Raw genomic sequence first — 23,700 nt, forward strand, 5'->3', positions numbered from 1 at the left:
AAATGGAAAAGAGATAGTGGGAGGAGACGGAAGGGAAAAGAGAGACAGAGGGAGAGACAGGGAGGGAGATAAACAGAGGAAGTTGGGGAGCTGGGGTGAGATGGGGGTGTGGGAGCGAGGGCGGGGGGGCTGCCCCCAGGGGGGGTGTGAGTGCTGGAGGGAGCGAGGGGGAGAAGCCTCAGTAGACACGGGGCTGGGGGCTGGGGTGAGGATGGCTGTGGGAGACTGGACAGGTCTGAGGGCAAGTGGGCTGACAAGTCTCCTCTGGTGTCCAAGGGGTGGGGTGGGGCTTATGGGGGACAGTGTGTGGGGGTTTCTGAGGTGTGTGGGATCTTCTGAGCAGCCGGGCGTGTGACAGGGATGGTGTGTTTAAGAGTGTGTGACGGGGAGGGGCGCGTGGGTATCCGAGGGCCTTGTGTCTAAAGGAGGGAGGCTGAGGACAGCGTGCCCTCTGAGAGGTGGGGTCTGGCGGGGTGGAGTGGTGAGAGGCAGAAGGGTCTGGGGGTTGGGGTGTCTGGGATGGGCCTCTGGCAGGAGCAGAGGTCTGAGGGTGTGGGTGACCCAGGGTGAGGTCTGGGTGCTGGGGTATCTGAGGCAGAGGGCTGACAGAAAGGGGAAAGGGTCTGAGAGACAGGGATGGGCAGGGGTGGAGTGTCTCAGGAGAATTAAGTGACTGAGGAGAGGGGTGTCCGAGGGAGTGGGGATCTGAAAGGGGGGACCTGTTGCGGTGGGGGGGGCCAGATCCAAGAGGTGTCTGAGGGGGGCTGTCTGGTGGGGAGGCAGGTCTAAGGGGAAGGGGTGTCTGGGGGTGGAGGCAGGTCTAAGGGGAAGGGGTGTCTGGGGGTGGAGGGAGGTCTAAGGGGAAGGGGTGTCTGGTGGGGAGGCAGGTCTAAGGGGAAGGGGTGTCTGGGGGTGGAGGGAGGTCTAAGGGGAAGGGGTGTCTGGGGGTGGAGGCAGGTCTAAGGGGAAGGGGTGTCTGGTGGGGAGGCAGGTCTAAGGGGAAGGGGTGTCTGGGGGTGGAGGGAGGTCTAAGGGGAAGGGGTGTCTGGGGGTGGAGGCAGGTCTAAGGGGAAGGGGCTGTCTGGTGGGGAGGCAGGTCTAAGGGGAAGGGGTGTCTGGGGGTGGAGGGAGGTCTAAGGGGAAGGGGTGTCTGGGGGTGGAGGCAGGTCTAAGGGGAAGGGGTGTCTGGGGGTGGAGGCAGGTCTAAGGGGAAGGGGTGTCTGGGGGTGGAGGCAGGTCTAAGGGGAAGGGGTGTCTGGGGGTGGAGGGAGGTCTAAGGGGAAGGGGTGTCTGGGGGTGGAGGGAGGTCTAAGGGGAAGGGGTGTCTGGGGGTGGAGGGAGGTCTAAGGGGAAGGGGTGTCTGCGGGGAGGCAGGTCTAAGGGGAAGGGGTGTCTGGGGGTGGAGGGAGGTCTAAGGGGAAGGGGTGTCTGGGGGTGGAGGGAGGTCTAAGGGGAAGGGGTGTCTGGGGGTGGAGGGAGGTCTAAGGGGAAGGGGTGTCTGCGGGGAGGGAGGTCTAAGGGGAAGGGGTGTCTGGGGGTGGAGGGAGGTCTAAGGGGAAGGGGTGTCTGGGGGTGGAGGCAGGTCTAAGGGGAAGGGGTGTCTGCGGGGTGGAGGGAGGTCTAAGGGGAAGGGGTGTCTGCGGGGAGGAAGGTCTAAGGGGAAGGGGTGTGGGGGGGTGGAGGGAGGTCTAAGGGGAAGGGGTGTCTGGGGGTGGAGGGAGGTCTAAGGGGAAGGGGTGTCTAGGGGGGAGGCAGGTCTAAGGGGAAGGGGTGTCTCGGGGGGAGGCAGGTCTAAGGGGAAGGGGTGTCTCGGGGGGAGGCAGGTCTAAGGGGAAGGGGTGTCTGGGGGGAAGGCAGGTCTAAGGGGAAGGGGTGTCTGGGGGTGGAGGGAGGTCTAAGAGGAAGGGGTGTCTAGGGGGGAGGCAGGTCTAAGGGGAAGGGGTGTCTCGGGGGGAGGCAGGTCTAAGGGGAAGGGGTGTCTGGGGGTGGAGGCAGGTCTAAGGGGAAAGGGTGTCTGGGGGGAAGGCAGGTCTAAGGGGAAGGGGTGTCTGGGGGGAGGCAGGTCTAAGGGGAAGGGGTGTCTGGCGGGGGCCGCCTGCCTGCTGGGGAAGCAGGCCCAAGTGGTGGGGGTCTGAGGGGAGCAGCAGGTTGAAGGAGGGGCCTCTGCAGGAGCACTTATGCGGGCGCTGGGGGCCCACTCTGCGGGGTGGTGAGGCGGAGGGCAGGGCGGGCAGGGGCTGGGCCTGCCCCCTCCCAGCCTGTCGTCGTCGGGACGGCCGCCCGCCCGGTGCTGGCCAGCTCTGGGCCGACAGATGAGAGCTCCGGGCAGCTCGGGAGGTGGATGCGGCAGCCCGGGGGTCAGCCGGGAGGGCCGGGGTGGGGCGAGGAGGTTGGCAGTGGGAGAGACTCGGGGCAGCCACAGAGAGAGACAGAGGGAGACCCAGAGACGCAGAGACGGACCCTGAGAGGTCTGGCGAGAGGCGAGGGATGGAGAGACCGCGGCAGAGACGGTGCGGGGCGGGCGGGCGGCGAGAGCCGGCGAGTGTGAGTGAGTGAGTGAGTGGTGAGGACGCGGAGGGAGGCTGGGAGCCCCGGGTTAGTGATGGGGCGCAGAGGCGGGGAGGCTGCCGGGAGGACTGGCTGGGAGGGAAGGACGGCGCACAGGGCCGGGAGAGGGACCGGGAACCCGGGGGACCAGCAGGCAGAGGGGTGCCCGCTGGAGGAGGCAGGCGGGGCGGGATGTAGGGGGCGAGGGCAGCGGGCACCAGGCTGGCTGGGACCTGGGTGGAGGGGCAGTGCCAGCCCCCATGACCCCTGTCTGTCTCTCCCGCCTGCTCCATCCCGTCCTCATCGGTCTGTCTGTCTGGCCTCTCTGCAGGGCCAGCTCCAACATGGACTGTAGCTGCGTCTCCGACCTTCTCTTCGCCCCGCCTGCCCTGCCAGCTCTCTGGACCCCTGGTAACTGGCCTGGACCTCCCCCACCCCTTCCCTAGCCCTCGGGCCTTCCCAGCAAGCCGGCCCGGCCTTTCTGCATCTCTCACTGTCTTCCTTCCACCTCCCCGGGTCTTAGTCAGAGTCACCTGAATCCAACCCCTTCATGAAAAACTTGGCTAAAAACTTCACAGCTAGATGTCCCTGCCACCTGCCTGCTGGGACACGAGCGTCTTTTGGAGGGCAGGTGAGGTGTGGAGGTTGGAGAGGGACAAGGAACCTGGGACCTGAGGACCTGGGGTCTCGTCCGGCTGCAGTCTGCTCCCACCCGGGACCTGTGGTCAAAGAGAAGCAGGGAGACTGGAGAGACGGGCACGGATGGGGCAGGGTTGGGGATGAGAGGGGGCACTAGGCTAGGCGCTGGTGGACAAGTGGACAGACTGGATGACCCAGGCAGGGGGACGTGGAGACGTGGCCAAACCAGCCGGAGACTGGAGACTGGGAAAGAGGACGGATTGCTTGGAAGTGGATCACCAGAGCGGGGATGTGGGCGCGCCCCACAATGAGAGAGAGATAGAGAGAGAGGAAGAGACGAGACTTGGTGCCTGGTTATTTGGGGTCTTGGAATGTGTCTCTGTGTCACCCTTCAGTGTTTCCAGAAGAAGGGGTCACACTGGAAAAGTGTGCATTCGTCTCTGTGTTGAGCTGGTGTGCCTGCTTGTCTGTGTACCTCCGAGGCTACCCGAGTGTCTCCGGGCTGGGCGTGTTGTGTGTCTTTGGGACTTTGAGTGGCTACATTTCAGTGTTGGGGGTGTCTGCCAGCTCGCCGCCATGTGTGTTCCTGCTTTGGTGGCTGAAAAGCCTTTGACTGCTCCTTTCCCGGTGTGTGGCATTCCGAACCGAATGGACGGCTAATCTTGTTGCATTTTGGGCTGCGGGGCTGGGTGATCCCCAGGCCTCTGTGTTGGGGTGTGTGGAGGTGGTTCTTGCATCTGTGTGTCACTGAGTGTAGCTGGATATTGGGGGCTGTGTGTCTTGATGTGTGTGTGTCTTGATGTGTATGTGTCTGTGTGCCGAGGTTGCAGGTCCTCCCTCTCGTGTGTGTGCATGTCAGCATGTACAGCACATCCCAGGACGTGGGTTGGACAGGTAGTGTTTCCGGGCTGTGCTGTGTCTATGTGTGTGGCCAGTTGTGCGTTGTCATCTTTGGGGTCGTGTGGGTGTGTCTGTGATACAGCCGCTTCCCCCCGGGAGGTGTTCTGGGTGTGGAATGGGCCAGAGGTCGTGTGTTGATTGAGCCCTGTCTTCTTAGGTGAGAAAGACCCCAGATGGAGTTGAGAGAAACATTCTCCCTTCAGGGAGGAAACTGCCTGGCCTTCTCCAGCCTCAGGCAGGGAGGCAGGATTTCCCATTTCTAGATACCAGGCAGCCTTGATGCGACCCTGCCCCTCCTTGCCTCCCGTCCCTGAAATTCTGATAAGCCAGAGAGGGCAAGGAACTGCCCAGGACCACACAGCAAGTGGATACCGATGGTCTGCCGGCTCAGAGTCCCCTCCCTCACCAGCCTCCTTCCCTTTCTTGCGTGGTTCTCAGCTTCTTATAGGCTAATTCTGCCTCCTGTTTTCATGCCTGGTTCTGGGGTCTCTGAGGAGGGGGAAGGGGACAGAGGACGCGGCGTAGGAGAAGCAGGACCCAGGGCCTGGGGCCTTGTGGATGGGAGGTGAGATTTAGGGGTAGGCAAGCCCCTTCTGTCTCCACCCAGCATCTGGGTGTCTGGACATGGGGCGCAGGACGCCCACCTGAGCGTGAGACATACAGCACCGAGCTGTGGGTGTTAAGAGTTGGGTGCCTGTGGGGCTGGGGGTTGGGAGGCTGTTCCACTGTCATAGTGTCACCCAGGGTGTGCCTGTCAGGTTGACACATGCGTCTTGATGCTGCACTCACTGTCTCCACCACAGTGTTTCATTTGGGCCTTTGGGGTCCTGCGTGTCTCTCATCACGGTCCTGCTGTTAGTGGATCCCAGTGCTGAGGGGCCTGAGATGTGCTGTTGCGTGTGTTGGGATGGGTGTGCGTTGCTCCGTATCCGGTGTGTCTGCCTTGGTGGCACATGGTGGGTGGTGTGTCATGCCCCAGCAGGAGTGTGGCCCTCTGGTGCACCTGTGTCCCATGGTACAGCTGGGGGTCCCTCGAGGGTGAGTGGACGTCTGTGAGATAGGCTGTGTGCTGTGGGCATCCGCAGACACTCACTGCTCTCAGACCAATGTAGCATGGATGCAGGGAGGGGACACAGGGACGTGAAAGATATAAATTCACGGACAGGTGCAGAGACACACATGTATACAGGCCCAGCCTGGACGTGCCAGGGTGAGGTCAGCTGGAGCGGTAGGGGGAGGGAAGTTCAGGGAGAGATGGACAGGAGACAGGGAGGGGGGACAGCAGGAATCAGGGTCTCTCAGACCAGAGCCCTCCGGGGGCAGGGCCAGCCTGGGGGGCTGTGGGGAGAATGCTGTGGAGGGCATGCCCTTCCTTGCAAGCCCCTCCCAGTTCACCCCCACAGTCAAGAATGCAGGAAACTGGTCCCTCCCTCCCACCCTCTGCCCAAGTTGTGCGAAGGTAGGGGACCAGGCTGGAACTGCCAACCCAGTGTCCCTGGACGCCGAGTTCTCTCCCTCTATCTGGACAGTTTGGGGACTAGACACCAATTGGGGCGTGAAGAGCGGGAATCCGGTCCCTAAACATGCCTGAGGCTGGGTGACTGCTCATCAGAGGCCAGGAGTCAGGGGAGAGCTGGATGCGCCCCGGTTCCTGAATCCAAGGAGGACCCAGAGCCCCGGACTTGGCGCCCTGACCCGAGGCCGCACCCCTGCCTCCTGTCCCCAGGGTTTGCCTTCCCAGATTGGGCCTATAAGCCGGAGTCGTCCCCCGGCTCGAGGCAGATCCAGCTGTGGCACTTTATCCTGGAGCTGCTGCAGAAGGAGGAGTACCAGAGTGTCATCGCCTGGCAGGGGGACTACGGGGAATTCGTCATCAAGGACCCCGACGAGGTGGCTCGGCTCTGGGGCATCCGCAAGTGCAAGCCCCACATGAATTATGACAAGCTGAGCCGGGCCCTGCGGTGAGGAGGGGCTGCGGGCCGGGACCCCCACTCCCACCTCGCCCCTCTCCCCTCACTGTCCCTCTGGGCCCCTGCCCCCTGGGGGTTTCCCTCAACTTCCTGGGGCAGAATCCTGTGGGATCCCAGCACACAGGGCTCTGCACGTGTAGCTACTGTAAGTACCTACTTGTGAGTGAAAGGAAGGCACGGAGGAAGGACCGGAGCCCTGGGCTTTGGAGCCACACGGGCCAGGATCCCAGCCCCTGCCTCACCCCTTCCTTGCCCTGTGACCTTGGCCAAAGGATTTCTGCGAGCCTCAGTTTCCCCAAGTTGTTGTGCTCTGCGCTGGGCACAGAGCATGTGTTAGGGACTCTGCCTTCACCTCCCTGGGTCCCGCCCCCAGCATCAGCATCCTCCTCTGCCCACAGCTACTACTACAACAAGCGGATTCTCCACAAGACCAAAGGGAAGAGGTTCACCTACAAGTTCAACTTCAGCAAAGTCGTGCTTGTCAATTACCCACTGTTGGACGTGGCAGCAGCCACCACGGGCTCTCCGCTCTTGCTGACCCCTGGTCCCTTTGGGGGGGCCCCTGGGCCAGATGCTCCTCCCCTCACCCCCGAGGTGAGTTAGGATCCTGGGATCCCAGAGCAAGGTGCTTAGTGCCATGAACCCCCTGGGGAGGGGGCAACCAGTCTGAGTGGCACCCACTCCCTCCCCTCCCTCTCCAGACCCTGCAGACCCTGTTCTCTGCCCCACGCCTGGGAGAGCCGGGGGCCCGGGCGCCCTTGTTCACCCCCGAGACAGACAAACTGCGTCTGGACAGCCCTTTCCAGTTCCTGGGCTCTGGTAAGGGCCTGGGGTCCAGGCGTGCCGGGGAGGGCTGTGTGAGGGCAAAGATGGGGGAGGAGACAGGATGCAGGAAGGAGGCTCCAGGAGAGGGGTGTGTGTGTGTGGTGTGTGTGTGTGTGTGTGTGTGTACGTGTCGAGGCTCTATGTGTGTGCGTGCACACGCGTGTGTTTAAAAGTCGGAGGATGCGAGGTGAGGCAGGGAGGAGGGAAGCTGGAGAGGGGGACAGGCCGAGAGAAGGGTTTTCTGGGGGCGCTAAATGAATGGGAGACAGGTGGGGAGGTAGAGATGGGGGGAAGCCACGTGAGGGTGGGGAGATCCCGTGTGGGAGGACAATGGGAGAATCGGGTGGGATATGGCAGGGAGGTGGCACCCTTTACTAAGGCCCCGGCAGGCAGCCCCGATAGTGGGGCAGAGAGGCCAGCCTGAAGGCCACCCCGTTCCCCCGCCCCACCAGGTGCCACCGGCTATTCCAAGCCCCCCGGCCTGCTGGGTCCCTTCGGCCGCGCCTTCCCGGAGCACCCCTGGAACGTCAGCCCGTACCTCACCGGCCCCTTCCCCAAGCTGCCCCCGCCTCTCTACCCCCCGTTCTACCCCAACCCTCTGGCCAGTTCCCTGGGCCACCTGCCCTCAGCAGGGGCAGGGGGAAGCCCCACCGCTGCGCCCCTGCTGGCTGCCACCGCGGAGGGCCTGGGCCCCGAGCGCCCCTCCGGCCTGGCAGCAGCCCCTCGCCTGGCACTGCCGAGGGCTGGGGGCCCAGAGGCCGCGCTGGCGGGGAAGGAGGACAGCGACTCGGAGCTGGAGATTACCGACGTCAGCGGCTGCAGCTCTGACAGCGAGGGCGATGAGGGCCTCCCCGTGCCCCCCAAGGCCAAGGCGGGCAAAGGGGGTGTCGGCAGCTGAGCCGGCGTGGGGTGATGGATTCTGCCAGGGCGGGGACCAGGGTGGCCGCTCGCACAGCCTCTTCCGTTGTCTGGTCTGCGCTCGATGTCCTGCCTGAGGCCGGGGACCAGCCTTCGGCCCCTCCCACGCCCAGGCCCACGGCAGCCCCAGTCTTCTTCCCCAGCCCCAGACTGGGGGGGGGTCTCACCTCCCCCTCCAGAGAGGGGAAGGGACACGATGGCCTCCAGCCTCCTCCCCAGGCTCCAGTTTGAGGGGGTCCCCGCCTGGCCCACTCCCAAAGTGCAATACGGCGCCCAGCCTTCCCTGCCCACCTGCCCCTGTGCTGTGACCTACGTGTTCGTGCGGCCGTGTCTCCCCCTGTGCCGGCCCCAGTCCTGATGCCCCCGCCTCCATCACAGGCCCCCTGGGGACCGGGAGCTCAGAGCAATAACCCCGCCCCCAGCCCCCACCCAGGAGGGCCTCCCGCCCCATGACCCCCACCAGCGACCTCCAGAGAGTTTACTACAAGAATAAAAGAACAGAAAGAAGTGTGAGATGCAGGGTGCCCAGCGTCGTCGTGGGTGACCAGGGGGCTCGGGGGTGGGAGCTGGAAGGGGTGTTGGGGGGGGGCCTGGGGAGTCACTGTCACGACACGGGGACGAATGAATGAACAACTGGAGAAAGGCAAATGGCACAGAGGCGACGGGGTAGGACAGACGCAGGAGGTGACGCCAGACAGCTGTGGAGGGTTCCAGACACCACACCCGGGCCCTTGCCCGCCCTCACAAACACAGACCTCTCCTTAGATAATATATATTAAAAAATAAACCTCCAATTCAGGGTATAAAAACAGAGCAAAGGCACGTGGGGGTGGGGGCTGGCCCCGCCCCGGGCAATACTGAGATGGCCCAGGAATGGGGGCCAGATGGTGCCCCCATGGAATGAAGCCCTGAGTCCCCCAAGCAGGAGGGAGAGAAGGCCGAGGCCAGTGGGAGGTTCGGGGGGCAGTGATCCCAGCTGGGCCCCCCTAGGTGTGGCCCTGGCAGCCTGGCTCCCTCTCCTCAGGCCCTTGGGGTTGGAGATGCTGCGGCAGCTGTGCAGTGGCGGGTGGCCCTCTCCTTCTTGCGAAAAGGCCTGGCGGGAGGGGGAGATGTAGGAGAAGAAGGGAGATGGAGATGGGAAGAGAGATGGAGAGAAAGAGGAGAGAGATGGAGGGAGAAACAGACAGGGAGAAAGGGAGGGTGGGGAAGGAGCACAAAAGAGCCAGAGAAACAGAAACTGACAGAGACAGACAGATGGAGGCAGGAGGCAGGGTGGGGAGAGACGGATGGGGCTGTGGAGCGGCGAGTGCCTGAGGAAGCCACTCTGGTCCCCCCTCTCCAGGCGGTGCCTGGCTCCCGCAGTCCCCCACTCACCTGCCTGGGGCAGGGGGCCTCAGGTACAGCCAGACTGGGGGACAGTGTTCTCCCCGAGCGGAGACAGGAGGAGTCTCAGGCGGCAAAACTCCTCCTCCACCTCCTGGTTGGGGATCCTCAGTGAGAAGGGTCCCTCCACTGAGCCAGCCCCCTTCCTCCCCACCCCCGCCCCCCCAAAGGCCACCACCTCCAGCTGTTTAATGGTCTCCTCCAGGCTGAGCAGCTCCTCCCGAATTTCCTGGGGCTGTGCTGGGTTTGGGGGGCCGCCCTCTGGGACTCCATCGCCTTCGAGCAGAGGCCCCACCCCGCCGTCTTCCTCCGAGGGAAGCAGGAGCTGCTTCAGGGACAGCACTGGACAGGGGCAAAGGGACAAAGTCAGAGGCAGGGCTCGGGCTGGGATGGGTGGGAAGTGAGGGGTGGGAAAGAGGCCAGGGGCCTGCGGGTGGGAGTGAGCTCCCGGTTGGCCAGACCTGCAGAAGGGGCTGGGGGCTTCTGCACCCCAGGTGAGGGGGTGCAGAGGTGAGGCTGGGGCTAGGGTGGGGGCGGGGCGGAGGGCACCGAGGACGGAGATGGGTCCAGGGAGAGGCTAAACTGAGGGTTAAGGAAGGGACGGGGCCACGAAAGGAAGAGGGACTTGGGGCCACCCAGGACAGTGGTGCAGGGTCGGGGTTCACTGTTCCCGCTGGCGGCAGCCCTGCGGGGGTGGGGCTGAGCTACCTTTCTGAAGGGCCTTGGCGGCGAGCTGGCCCTCAGGGCCTGGTCTGCAGAAGGGCAGGAGGGCGCTGAAGATTCTCTCCATCCGGCCTGGGTCGGGGAGCAGGCAGGGGGCTCAGATCCTGCTGGGCTTCCTGTGGACACCCCACCCCCACTTGGCACCCCTCCATGTAGGCTCACCGTCAGCCGGGGGCATCTCTCGGCCACCGTTGCCGTTCTCAGAGCTGCTGAGCAGGGGTTCACGGGTGCTGGGGGGAGCAAGTGCTGGGTGACCCCGCAGCCCTGGCCCTGGTGGGCAGCAGGGGCAGGGAGACAGAGAACTAGAGGTGGGGAGGCAGGGAGGTCCGGAGACAGAGACAGAGGTCAAGGCTGGGAGACAGGGAGACAGAGAGGCCCGGCTGGTGGAAGACAGAGAGGCCTGGATAGGAGACAGATGGACGGTGGTGGGGTCGGCGCACGCGTGTACACACCTTCACAGCCACGCGCGTGCACACACACACACACACGGACACACACATGCACGTGGAGACTGGGCTGGAGCTCAGGTTCTGGGGACACACAGGGAAGCCGCCCCCTGCCCTCCGCTTGCCTCCCTGGCCCCCTCACCTGCTGGGGCTGGGCCGGTGTTTGGGTCGGGAGGTGCGGGCAGGGACCTTCAGGGATCCGGCGGTCTCAGTGATGAGGGCACACCAGCTGGGGAGACAGGGCAGCCCCTGGGCAGTCAGAGCCCCGAGACCCTGTGCCAGGACCTCCCACCCACCCAACCCCTGTCCCCAGAGATCCGGGGGCCTGGGCCTCCTCCCCCTCCACCCGCTCTTGGAACCCAGAGCTGCTCACTTCTTCCGCTCCGACACGGTCTGGGCCACCAGCTCGTATATCTGGGCCTCCTGGTCCCAGGTAAAAATGACATAGAAGGCTTTGTGATCTGCAGGGGGAGGGAGAGGTGAGGCTCAAAGCCAGGGCCATCGATGCCAACGTGCACCTGGGGAAGGCCCCCATCATGGTGGCACCTTGTGGCTCCCACGACTCAAATCACACACACACCCCCGCCCCCGGTGCCTCCCTCCGGAACCCTCCCTCACCTAATCAGGAAACAGCCCCCAGTCTGGCTCTACCTATGAGACCCCCGGAACCACTCCCACCACCAAGGCCCCTCACTGGGCTCTGAGCTCCCACCCCTGCTGCCTACAACCCCCAAGAGGCAGCCAGGGTGTCTTTTCAAAATACCAGTTAGAACTGGCTGCTCATCTGTGCAAAAACCTGGGGCAGTTCCCCAGCTCACTCAGTAAAATCCACAACCGGCCTGGGGCCCCAGCCATGCCCAGCCCAGGGCCCCCCTCTCACAGCCTCGGCCTTGGGCTGCCAGGCCTCCCCTTGGGCCCGCCTCGGGGCCCGCTGTGCCTGGGGCTCACCGGTGGCCACCTCTCGGGTCATGGCGGAGGTGAGCCGCAGCACCGGCCGCAGCATGGTCTTGCCGTCGGGTGTGGGCGTCAGCGTCCGGCTGTGCGATTTGAGCAACAGCCGCTCATCCTGGCGCTGGAGCAGCAGCAGCAGGTCGTCCAGCAGCAGGACGTGGACCTCTGCAGGGGGGCGAGGCCCGTGCTCAGCACCCTCACTTGACAGCCCTGTCCCGCGGCCCCCCGCTCGCAGCCCTGGCGCTCACCCACAGCCTTGTCCTTAGTCACCCGCCACGTCAGCGGGCCCTCATGGACCAGCTTCTTCTTGGTGATGTCCAGGTTCTGGAGGCAGGAAGGGGTGATGGTCAGTGAAGGTGAGGGCGGGGCAGGGGAAGGTGGGGGTGACCATGGGGTCAGGAGGGGCTGCCCCGCTGGGAATGAGAAGGGGGTCACTTCCCCAGCTTCGCTTCTGCCTCATAAGTGTAGGGCGGGGCGGAGGGGAGGAGAGGAGAGGGGAGGGCAGGTGGGGCGGGGGCGGGGCCACCTTGAACTCGCTCAGCATGGGGTCGCTGCTCTGCCGCAGGTGGGACAAATCCAGGCGCCTCTGATAATCCTTGAGCCGCTGGGGCAGGGAAGGGAAGGGAGTGTCACTGTGACAAGCCAAGAGTTGGGGCCGACCCACAGTGACCCCGAGGGGGACAAGCCGGGGGTCCTGCACACGCGCGCCCCACTGCCCCGGCCCGGGGCCCCGCCCAGGCTTACCAGCAGGTCCTCCATGTCGCGCACGGCTTGGTTGACGTGGTGTAGAATCTCCCTGCAGCACTCAGCCGCCAGCTCCACTTTCTCCCGTTCCGCAGGCTCTTCTGCAGGCAAGGGGGAGACCAGCCCCAGTGAACCCCAACCCTGGAAGCTCCCAGTCCCTAGGCCAAGGTTAGAGACAAGAGAGCGGAGGCCCAGCAGCGTGGGGCAGGGCCTGCGGCTACCTGTGTTCTGCCCGATGCTCTGCAGAAGCAGCGGGTACTTGGTCAGACGCTGCATCTCCGTGGGGATCATGTCCTTCAGCTGCAGGCGGCGGCACCTGGGGCGGCTCTCGGCCTCCTGCGGGGGCGGTGGTGCTGAGGCGGCTCTGCTGCGGCTGGCCTTGGGGACCCGGACGCCGGCCCCCCTCCCCTGGGACCCTGGGGCCCAGACCCCCGCCTCACCTGCACAAAGGCACAGAACCGAGGCTCCTTGCGCTGTTTGGCTTTGAGCTGCTCTAAGGCGAACGACTGGCGGCTGCAGAAGCGGGAGGAGATTTTCTGGAACCAGGAGCCCTCGGTACCATCAAACTACAGCAAGATTCAGGCCAGGGAGGGTGTCTCAGGTGGGATTGGGGGGAGCGGGGCGTCACATGGGGATGGCAGCCTAGACAGGAGGACAGGTTAGGGGCCCAGACCCCTGGGTCTTGAAAGGGTTGAAAGCTTGAGACCTGGTCTCCTGGGGCCTGCATTTCAGGTCCCCAGCCAGGAGGAGGGGGCGGGGTGAGGGGAAGGGGGTGGGCCTAGGCTGGGCACCCTCACCTGGGCCAGCAGCACGTCCCCGATCTCCTCTATGAGGTAGCCACTGTCCTGTCTCCGCTTCATCAGACGATCAAGGAACAGAGCTGCGGGGAGCAGAGAGGAAAAGGGGTGCTGTCAGGGCCCGTGAGGCTGGATGCAGAGCTGGTCGGGAGCTGGTGGGGGGGGGTCGGGCTGCAGGGGGGTGTGTCTGATCCATGGGGCCGGTGGGCCTGTCCCCCACCCCTCACTCCCCACCACATGCTTGTTGATGATGTGTCCCTAGAATGTGAGCTCTGGGGTTCTGGGGTGGGGTCGTCCCCAGAGCTGGAACAGAGGCTTCCCGTGAGACCAGGCTCCAGGGTTTGTCGTTGAGGCAACGAAGGAGAGAGCTGGCAGTGGGACGTAGGGCCACAGCCCTGCACTCACAATGCACCTCGATGAGCTCGTCCAGGCTGGGGAAGATGTTCTGTAGCTCCTCCAGGGAGAAGAAGCCCCCATCCGCCATGGGCTGGTAGAAGAGGTCATATAGCACCCGGAGCATGCGCACGTGGGCCGCCTCTGTCACCAGCAGCTCTGCAGGGCCACCGGGCAGGAGGCATGGTTGGGGAGCGTGCAAACTATGGGGGGGCACCCTCAGAGGCAGGCTGGGGAATGAGGAGGAGGGGACGGGACAGGGATGATTCTCTCTGGGTGGAGTCACTTGCCCCTGAAATAGCCACTGAGAATTCCTCAGCCCCACTGCCTTTCTGTTTTGGCTGGGGCAGCCAGCCAAGGTGACCAATGGTCCCAGTTTGCCCCGCACCATGGTTTTCCAGGGACATGGGACAGTCCCAGGCAAACCGAGACAAGTTGGTCTCCTCACTGCCTGCAGCTGTGTTTTATGTCTAACCGTCCAGCAAGTTTTCTCAGGCTCAGTTTCTGGCACAATGACCCCCTCTCTGCACAGGCTGATGGCCTGAGTTACAGGGGCCCCCAAAGTCCCCGGAGACTAAATGTACCATTTTGTGTGTTACGTATGTATATTTTTCTGGTGAGAGAAACCGCTATGCTGTCCGACATGGTAGCCACGAGCCACACACAGCTCTTCAAATATTGCTTAATTAAAATGAAATGCAATGCAAAATTCAGTTCTTAGTTGTACTCACCACACTTTAGGCACTCAACAGCCATTATATGGCTGGTGGTTACCATGTTGGAAAGCACAGATATTGCATGTTACCATCATTCCAGAAAGTTCTATCGGATAGCACTGCTGATGTTTTTTTTTTTTTTTTTTTTTTTTTTTTTTTTTTTTGCGGTACGCGGGCCTCTCACTGTTGTGGCCTCTCCCGTTGCGGAGCACAGGCTCCGGATGCGCAGGCTCAGCGGCCATGGCTCACGGGCCCAGCCGCTCCGCGGCATATGGGATCCTCCCAGACCGGGGCACGAACCCGTATCCCCTGCATCGGCAGGCGGACTCTCAACCACTGCGCCACCAGGGAGGCCCACTGCTGATGTTTTGATCAGACCCTCAGAAGGATCTGTGACCCAAAAAGCATTCATCTACTGCCCTAAAAATTCTGAATGAGAACCCTTCTTACTATTAAGTAATCTGTAAATTAACTTCCAAATGAGCTTCCAAAAGTACTGTACATTTGCCAAACTCCCCTCAACACACAAATGAGTTGAAATCACAGCACAGAATCGAGACAAAAATGATACTCCCATCATCTGTCTGCTCAGAAGTAAGCGCTGCTAACGTATTGATTATCTTCCCAAACTTTTCTGGGTGGGAATCTTTTTCTCCCCTGAGCGCTGAAGATCAGTCTTAACAGCAGCTGCATCCACATGCTCTTGCCCTGGGTCCAGCACTGCTGAACATTTCACACTCATCGTCTCATCTTCATCTCCGTGACAGTCTCTTGAGGTAGGAACCATCACTGCCCACATTTCCCAAATGAGGAAACACAGGCTTACGCTAGAAATACAATTTTATAGACCGTTTCTGGCTCCTAACATCAACACTGCCCTGCACTACAAAAAATTCTTTGGAAATGTCACTTCAACCATGGCCGCATTCCCGTTCCGTGGAATATTCCACAATTTACTTAACAAACGGTGCTCTGTCAGAAACGGGCTGCCTGCAAGCTCTGCCCGGTGTAAGTAACACCGAGATGGACATCTCCCTGCGTCTGTCTGACTTTGCTGGAGCTGGGCTGTGTCCTCGGCCGCAGTGGGTTGGAGGGGGTGACTCACCACTGATGACCTCCTGCCGCTTCACCTGGCTCTTGGGAAGGCTGTGCAGGGTGCCCGGGGGGACGAGCTCCCGCCAGCCGGGGGGCTCTTCTGGTTCCAGCTCTAGTCCCGATCGGCCCGGCTCCCCCTCATCTCCAGGCTCGGGGCTGTGGGACAGAGGCCTCATTAGGGCCCCAGCGCAGGGCATCCCAGAGAGGAGCCTTCAACTCTTTATAGTGTCCAACCCCATCCCCTAGGGCTGCAGACCAGCCCCCAGATCTGGAAAGAAGCCTCTTACCCCTCTCCTGTGACCACTGGAGGCCCTCAGTGACCTCAGCATCTGACACCCAGTTCTTGGCGATTCTGGCAAAGACCCCCCACCCCGGCCTCCCTGACTCTCCAGGCTGCCTCAGTGGATGGGGGGTGAGGAGTGACGTACGTGGCTCGTCGGGCAGGGCCAAGCACGGCCGTGGCGGAGCTGGGGTCCATGTCCACGTCGCTCCGGGAGCGGCCCCCACCCCGGCCCTTAGCCCCGAGGCTGCCCCGGGAAGGCCGGCGGCGGTCACTCACCCGCAGGCTCTCCGAGCGCCCCAGACGCCCCGACAGCCTGGACCCCGAGGCCAAGGACAGAGTCAGACAGAGGCCAGGACAGAGATGAGGAGAGACCAAGACAGGGACAGAGACGGGGAGAGACCAGCACAGAGACAGATAGGGACAGATGGGGAGAGACCAGGACAGAGACGGGGAGAGACCAAGACGGGGACAGAGACAGGGAGAGACCGGGACAGGGACAGATGGGGAGAGACCAGGACAGGGAGAGACAGGGAAAGACCAGGACAGAGATCAAACATGCAACAGAAGAGAGGAGAGAGTCAGATGGACCAGTGTGACTTTGGGGTGCTGGGGCAGTGAGGGGGGTGGCCAGAAGGGATACTGAAATTGGTGGAGGAGGGGAGGGGAACCCAGCATGGAGCACAAAACGGACCCCTCCCTTCCCTGAGGCAGGGGGATGGGGACAGAGGCAGGAGTTGAGGGAGGGAAGGGGGATTTCAATACTTAGCTCTTTGGCTTGAGGGTGGCGTGCCCACCCACCCCTCACAGGGGTGAAGGGGAGGGGGTGGCCCATGGGGAGAGGGGAGGGGCTGGGAGAAATGGGGGAGGGGCTAGCCCTCCCCCCACCCAGGGCCCAGGCACCCACCTCTTCCACCTTCTGGGGAGAGAGGGGCACAGGGTCAGAGGTGGACCCAGACGGAACCCAACTCACCTCCCCCGCCCGCCAAAGGGTCCCCAAAGCAGCGGCACAAGGACAGGCAGGGGGCAGAGCCTGCCCCCCAACTGTGAGGGGGACAGGGCCCCCAGGCACAGAGCACAGAGGGCCGGCGGGTGGAGGGAAGGGGCACTGGGAGGCAGGAGCAAGGCAGCTGGGCTGGAGGCTTAAAAGAGAAGGCGGAAGAGATGGAAAAGTGCAGGGCGGAGGGCGGGGCAGAGGGAGAGGAGCCGGGGTGGGGGGGGGGGAGGGAAAGCAGAGGAAGAGGGAGAGGGAGGAAAGGAGAGAAAGAGAGGGGGGAGGGGGAGAGAGAAAACCAGTGAAAAAGGAAGGAGAGGAAGAAGAGAGGGAAAAAGGGAGGAAGGAGGAAGGAAAGGGGCGATGAGGAAAGACAGAGCGGAAGAAAAAGGGAGAAGATGGAGAGAGGGAGGGGCAGGGCAGAGTGGAGACGGCTTGGCTCAGGGACAGGCAGGTGCAGGTGGCAGTGCGACCCCCAACACACACCCTCCCTGCACTGGATAAGCCCGGTCCTGCGCCCGGCACCTCCCCTGCACCCGGCCCTGGGCACCTCTCCGTGTCAGCACCCTCCTCTGTGCTCTCCAGGGGCGCTGCAGGCTCCAGGCTGGCCGGGCCCTGCGGGGGCGGGTCCCCCAGCTCCGGGAGGGCATCAACACCTGTGGGGATAATGGGGGTGGGGAAAGCAAGGCTGGCTGGAAGGTCCCTGCCACGGAGAGACCCACACCCTGGGGGCCTCCGTTCCTCTAAAGCCATCCAGTGCCTGGCCGACTCCAAGTGGCTGCTCTATACTTCAGTGGGAGACGGACAGATGGAAAGACCTCTGAGAACAGGGCCATGGGCAGGTGGGGCTCAGTGGGTGAAGATGCTGCAAAACTAGGGTGCCAGCCTCGCACTCGGGGAGGAGACTGGATGCCGCATTCTCCCGACACTCAACTGGGACTTGTGGGAAGAGAATGTACCCATTTAGAGGTGAGGGGACTGAGGTTCGAAGAGTGGGGAGTGACTTCCAAGATCTAACGCAAGTCAAGCGCAGAGCCAGGATCTGAACCCAGGCCTGGCCAAGTAGCAGTCTGAGATCCAGTGGGCTGAGGGCCACCCAAGGAGTGTGAGACCTTAATTTCATGGAGCAGCCCGGCTCACCATCTAAGGGGAGCTGACTGGTAATGTACTCAGAGAGTGTTCTGGGAAATGAAGCCGTGGGGGCTGATGGGAAACGTAGTCCAGGGACGTGGGGAAACCTGTCACCAGAATAGAGGTGCGAGCTTGCGAAGAAAGCCGTGGAAAGGGTAAACCGAGGGAAGGGGTTGGTTATCAATAACCCTGGTGACCAGGAGCAGGGAGGGCAGAGAACCAAGGGGCTGTTTTGCTGTGGGGCCCAGGAAACTCTCACCTGGTTCCCGGTCAGGGCTGTCCCCAGACAGAGGGTGTAGAGAAACTCCGGGGGTGTCCTGCCCAGGAGCTCCGACATTCCGGTCCCGGGAGGGCACCCCCAGACCTCCCTTACGTTCTGTAAGGCCTGGCTTCTCACCTGGGGAGGCAGTGAGGGACAAAGGGGAATATGAGAGTCCAGCGACTCTAACTCACAAAGGCCTGGGGATCCAAGATGCTGGCTCCGCCCCATCCTCCCCATCACCCAGCAGAGTCCTCCTCCACCCTCAGAGCCAGGAGTCCCAGCCCCTCGCCCCTCCTCCCTCAGACCTAGTAGGTCCCCTGCCCTCCTCTCTCAGTTCCCAGGATGGACGCTCTAGCTTCAGGACTATTACCATCAGCCTCAACTTTGAGGTGTCGAAAATCTGGGGCTGAAACGAGAGATGGGACCATGAGGTGGGGCCGCATGGGGACGTCGGGGCGGGGCTGAGGCTGGGCACCTCACCCTGGGGCTCTCCCCGGTTCCAGCGGGCGGCATCCAGGAGGCTGCTCAGTCCTTTCTTGGTCTTGGTCGGCTCTTCTGACCGCCGGTTCCCCATCACCTATGGAAGGTGGGGGGAGGAGGGGGCTGGGCATTTCTGTGCCGATGCCAACAAAGAGGGATCAGACCCCAGCGGTGCAGAGTCTCGAGGCTCCCTGGGGGGGTCTCTGGGGAGGTAAGGGCCAGGTTTGGGCGCTCAGGGAAGCACCTTTTTCCGGAAGAAATTCCTCCCCGACTTCTTGTCCCCACTCTTGGTCCGCACCCCGAGGTGGCGCATGTACAGGGTGATGGCACTGACCACAGCAGCACTGTGGGGAGGGGACGGTGAGGACGCACAGACACACACACTGCCACGCACACTCCCACGGATGCAGGTACCCTGCTACCCTCACAGCTTCCCCTCCGCTCGTTCCCACACCAGCCCCATGACCACTTCCTGCTGAGTATCTGAGGAAACGGGGGAGAGAGAGGGTTTTCGAGGATGGAGCCAGAGATGTTGCTCAACGCCCAGGCCCCTGGGCAGGCAGGCCCTCCTCCCTCGGGCCCAGAAAACCAAACTCCCCGCCGGCCTCTCTCCTTCCATCACCTCTTTTCCTCATCGTTAGAGATGGTGTGCCTGTAAGAAGAAGAAGGAAGTTTGTGACAAATTTGCTAAGCCTGGGGTCCCTGACCACCCAGCACAATTGTCCAGGTTGCTGTCCCCTTCAAAGCTGGGACAGGGAGAGAGGAGAGGCAGACGGCAGGGGGGTGGGGGGTGCTGACGCATCTGGGAAAGACAATCACTGAAGGACAGACTCTCACCCGGGGTCGTGAGAGTTGCAAGGACAGGACCCAAAGCCCAGGCCTGAATGCGAGACCGTAGACAAGACCCGGAAACTAGGAGGGACCCCAAAGCTGGGAAGGGAAGGTGCAAAACCAGATAGACTAAAATGCCAGGGCTGGGCCCCAGAAGTCAGGGGAGGAACCCAAACGCTGGGAAATAAACGCTGCAGCTGCAGAGGGAGCCTGCAAGCGGAAGGAACGCGGCAGCAGAGGGCGCCCTCTGGGCTGCGGAGGGGCTGGTCCCACTCACTGCATCTCCTCCAGGTGGGTCAGCTGCCGCTCGGCCAGGTGCCGCTCCCGGGCCTCATAGCTGGCGCGGTCCCGCCCGACCCAGGCCCCCAGCTGGATCAGCTCCTGCTCCCAGGGCGTCATGCCCATGAGCTTCTTGGAGCGGAAGTCCTCCAGCTGCCGGCTGACGGCTGCCTGCTGGGCCTGCACCACCTCCTGCACGAACTGCCGCTGGACGTCCTCGGAGAGGAGATCGGGCCGCGTGCGGTCTGCGGGGACAGGGGCCAGTTCCCTGGGCTGTGACTCCCCACCCACCCTTCGACTCTGACAGCTATGCTTCCTTGGGCTGTGGCGGCCATGAAGAAGGAAGAACAATCCCCTGTCCTGGGAGCATGAGAGTGCGGCCTCCCCGCCCCCGCTCCCCGGGGGGGGCTCCTGGTCCCTGCTAGAGAACACTTCCTCATCCCCAAATGCCCTCTCCTCTCCTTACCAAGTTCAAAGGCCACGGTGGGAGGGACCGACACCCGCAGAATCTGCTCAGGGGAGAGAATGGAGTCAAGGGGAGGACTCGGCAGTGAAGGGGCAGCGAGGGGAGGGAGGGGAGGACTGGGCAGTGAAGGGGGCAGTGTTGGGATCAACGGGATGGCGGCCCAAGTACCAGTGGGTACGATGCTCTGAGGGGAGGGAGCAGTGGAGGGGGGGCCGGGCTGGCACAGGGTCTCCCCAGACCAGGCCGCCCTTCACGTTGCCCTCAGCAGGCGGGAGGTTGGGAGGAGCAGGCTGGCTGTCCAGGGCGAAGGGGACGGGGGATGGGGCCCCCTCGAAGGTGTCTCTCACCGCACACTTATCCAGGAAGCTGTGGCAGAAGTCGCCGAAGGCCTTCTTGGCCTCCTTGGGGCCCAGTGAGCCCAGCATGTCCGCGTGCAGGCAGCAGAGCTGGGAGAGACAAAGCGTGACCCATCCTCCTCCCCCCCCACCCAAACCGCACTGCCCCTTGGAACGCCTCGGGGCGCAAACCCTCTGCGAAGGGCTCCCTGATGTCCCCCATCCCCGTACCAGGCCCCCGCCTGCCTCCCCAGGCCACCACGGCTTTCGTTAATTTTCTCTCCTGTGAAATGGTTCTTTGGTCTGTCTTCTCTGCTGCTGCGGCTACTACCGCCTCCCCCAGCTACAGTAAGCGGGCTCGGTGTGTACCCGACGCTGTGCAAACTCTTTAGCCGCATTAACCTGTTCAGTCACGGGGAGGACTATCGTTATCCCACTTTACAGATGAGAAAACAGCTAGTAAGTGACAAAGTTGGGACTGGATCTCAGGCAGCCCGTCTCTACTGCTCCCCATTGCCTAGCAATACCGTGAGTTACTTGAGGGCGTGTGTGTGTGTCTGTGGCGGGGGGGATGCTCTGATTCATCTGTGTCCCAGACAGGGCCTAGTACACAGCGGCACGGGGCACATAGACAGGAAGACAAGTGGCACTCAACTCACTCACTCATTCATCAAGCGCTCCTTGAGGTCGCCTACGTGGCAGCCCTATGCTGGGTGACACTGGCAATGCTGTGGGGCCTCCAACCTGTCCTGGCTCCTGGGGGACTCTCACCAGGTAAGGGACATGGTCTCAGTGTGCTAAGGACTCGCCCCAGTAATCATTGCCTGGCCCCTCCCCATGCCCCCATAAAGCAAACCTCCATCAGAGACCAACAGGAAGCAGCCCAAGGGACCACGACTATCTCCTGGTCCCTCCCCCAGCCAAGGAGGTGAGGAAACAGCATGAGGACAAATCTCAAAATGCCGAAGGCCATCTGGGTCCCCTGGCCCTGGCCAGGCCTCAGTTTCCACATCTGTAAAGGGACACAGCAGGGCTTCCCTGGTGGCGCAGTGGCTGAGAATCTGCCTGCTAATGCAGGGGACACGGGTTCGAGCCCTGGTCTGGGAGGATCCCACATGCCGCAGAGCAACTAGGCCCGTGAGCCACAACTACTGAGCCTGCGTGTCTGGAGCCTGTGCTCCGCAACGAAAGAGGCCACAACAGTGAGAGGCCAGCGCAACGCGATGAAGACTGGCCCGCACTTGCCACAACTAGAGAAAGCCCTCGCACAGAAACGAAGACCCAACACAGCAAAACTAAATAAATAACCTACTAAACTCCTACCCCCAACATCTTCTTTAAAAAAAAAAAAAAGGGACACAGCAGTCAGCACAATCCCTGGGCTAAATTCCAGGAGTTCAAGTTCTAGAAACCCTCAGGCTCAGCAGGGGGACTCCCTTGCCCAGAGGGCCAGAGCCTCCATGCACCAGGGGAGGGGGTAGCCACTTTTCTGGCAATTTCCTGATTGCCTGCCAGTTTCTGAAGCTTTGGTGTCCGTCGATACACTCTTCTCTCTGCGCCCCCCAGGCCTCCCTCTCTGCCACTCCCATCAGTCTCCTTGTTTTCTGGAGGGATCTACCATGCATTTCCAGTACAGAGCAGTGGCCTAGGCTAAGCCCAGCTCCCAGCCTGCGCTGGGCTGCACGGGGTCTTCTTGGGATGGGACCCTGGTCCACAGAGCCCCCTCCAGCCAGTGTTGTGGCTTCTTCCTCCCCAAGTCACCTGCTGGGTTCTCTAGACTCTGCAGGTGTCTCCCAGATGGCATGGCTCCACATGCACACCTCCCCGGTATTTTCTGCCCGATAACAAGTTTTCCGGGTCATCCGTTACATTCTCTCTGCCTCGTGGGCTGCTTGTAGCAGTTTCCTTGTTTCTGGACCAGAGCCTACTGTGCCGCCTAGACCCGAGAAGGCTAACGGTTTTCTCCCAACCACCAGCTCTGAAGGACTGACTGGTGGCACATGCAGAGAATTTGATTTCCAGAGTCTGTGAAAAGGCGCTGTCACTGATGGGTGATGCTGCTGTGGGCACGGAAGGGGGCCAGGGGCATGGTTTCCGCCAGGCTGCTGGATTCTCCGTTGCTCTGCAAGACTCTGCCGTGCCTACTCTCCCGGGCTGCGCCCACTGCTCAGAAATTTACACGGGGCACCTGTAACCTTGTCTGCATCCCGTGGTGGGCTTCCTGGCTCTCAAGCTGTGCGCTCTGGATCCCGCCTGGCTCATCCTCGCTGGTCTAACGCACTGAGCACTGTGGCTGGCCCCAGCCTCGCCCCGCCCCTCCCCGTGCCTGCCCAGCCCCGCCCTCACCAGGGGTCCTGGCTCGAACTGCATGGCCACGTGCTGCAGGAGGGCCATGAGGTGGGCCGGGCGCCGCTTCACCTGATCCAGGCTCTGGAACTGGTTGTTTTGCTCCTCGGGGTTCTGGGGGCAGGGATGGGGGTGAGACAGTGGGGAGCAGAGGAGGGGCTTGGGGCTTGACCCTCCCTCTTCCCTGGCACTTCCCGATGGATCCAAGCTGGCAGGTGGGGCGCTGACGGTGTCTCTGCTGTGATGGTGGCAAGTCAGGGGTTGGGGAGAATGGATGAGATTTAACGTTACAGTGGTGGGTGAAGAGGACAGGAATCAGGAGAGATGGATGAGGATCTGTGCTGTAATTCGGGGGCGGGGGCAGCAATAAAAACTGGGGTTAAACAGGGTGAGAGTCTGTGCTGTAATGGGGGGGGGGGCGTTGAGGAAGGAGGCAGCAGGAAAATGCAAGAAAGAGAGATGGGCAGTGAGAGGAGGCCGAGTGACAGCGTCTGAAGACAGAGAACAGGACCTAAGGTGGGAGAGGGGCCACTGAGGACGGGACTTGAGGGCTGGGGCCCCAGGGAGCCTGGGACAGAAGCTTTCCCACCCCACCTCCCTCTCACCGTCTTCAGCTCATTCTCAAAATCCTCGTCCTCAGCCCCGATGATGCTGATGGGAACCAGGCCAGGCCGGGGGGGCCCTGGGGCCTGTGGAAGGGGAGGGATGGCTTCAGCCCACGGTGCTCCCCACCTCACAGCCCCCCAGTCCCCTCACCCCTTGGCTCCCTCCGCTCTCTCCACTCACCGCCCCTCGGGCGACGTCTTCGGCCTCCATGGGCTCTGCAGGGCTGGGGGAAGAGGAGGGGCCGCGGTTAGACGGGTGGGAGAGGGCGGCCCAGGGCGGTTACTCACAGATTCCTGGCCCAGGTGCCAAGGTGAGTAAACAGCCTCCGCCCCCATCCCGGCCTCCACAGCTCAATGGGGCCTCTGTGTGGCGACAAAGAGCCCTTCAGAGGCCAGCCAGGGCAGGGAGCCCAAGGACAGGGAGCCTTGTGGGTGGGGGTGGGGGGGGAGCGGGAGCCCAGGAGCCTGGGTCCGTGAGAGCGCTGTGGCCGTGACAGCCTGCGATTCTGGGTCCCCGATGGACGAGGGGCTCGGGGCTGGGTCCTAGGGGGCGGGGCCGGCAGGCGAGCAGAGGTGGAAAGGCTAAAGGGCAGCTGGGAGGGAGGTAACTGGGGCCTGGGGGCTCTGCTCTGACCTGTGACAGG

At 62.5% G+C, this 23,700-nt stretch overlaps 2 protein-coding genes across 2 annotated transcripts; one reads left to right on the forward strand and one right to left on the reverse strand.

Moving 5' to 3' along the window:
• Positions 1-2,891: 2,891 nt before the first annotated feature.
• Positions 2,892-7,779, forward strand: ERFL (ETS repressor factor like; the record flags this gene model as incomplete). Its single annotated transcript, XM_079723010.1, has 5 exons — positions 2,892-2,958; positions 5,813-6,047; positions 6,455-6,650; positions 6,758-6,875; positions 7,334-7,779. 5 exons carry the CDS (start codon positions 2,892-2,894, stop codon positions 7,777-7,779), a joined length of 1,062 nt encoding a protein of 353 aa, XP_079579136.1.
• A 778-nt stretch (positions 7,780-8,557) lies between these two features.
• On the reverse strand, positions 8,558-23,267 carry ARHGEF1 (Rho guanine nucleotide exchange factor 1; the record flags this gene model as incomplete). The annotated part of the gene is made up of 29 exons (XM_079723368.1): positions 8,558-8,892; positions 9,174-9,276; positions 9,361-9,524; positions 9,891-9,977; positions 10,068-10,135; positions 10,494-10,580; positions 10,725-10,812; positions 11,300-11,467; positions 11,551-11,626; positions 11,829-11,906; positions 12,047-12,147; positions 12,268-12,382; positions 12,487-12,612; positions 12,844-12,926; positions 13,249-13,395; positions 15,058-15,203; positions 15,476-15,643; positions 16,872-16,977; positions 17,712-17,849; positions 18,085-18,120; positions 18,195-18,291; positions 18,439-18,538; positions 18,817-18,846; positions 19,303-19,549; positions 19,771-19,813; positions 20,118-20,216; positions 22,452-22,565; positions 23,057-23,140; positions 23,241-23,267. 28 exons carry the CDS (start codon positions 23,265-23,267, stop codon positions 9,193-9,195), a joined length of 2,907 nt encoding a protein of 968 aa, XP_079579494.1. The 3' UTR covers positions 8,558-8,892; positions 9,174-9,192.
• Positions 23,268-23,700: the final 433 nt, after the last annotated feature.

The sequence above is a fragment of the Hyperoodon ampullatus genome (assembly GCF_949752795.1).
Source record: "Hyperoodon ampullatus genome assembly, chromosome: 18".
Taxonomy (NCBI): Eukaryota; Metazoa; Chordata; class Mammalia; order Artiodactyla; family Ziphiidae; genus Hyperoodon; species Hyperoodon ampullatus.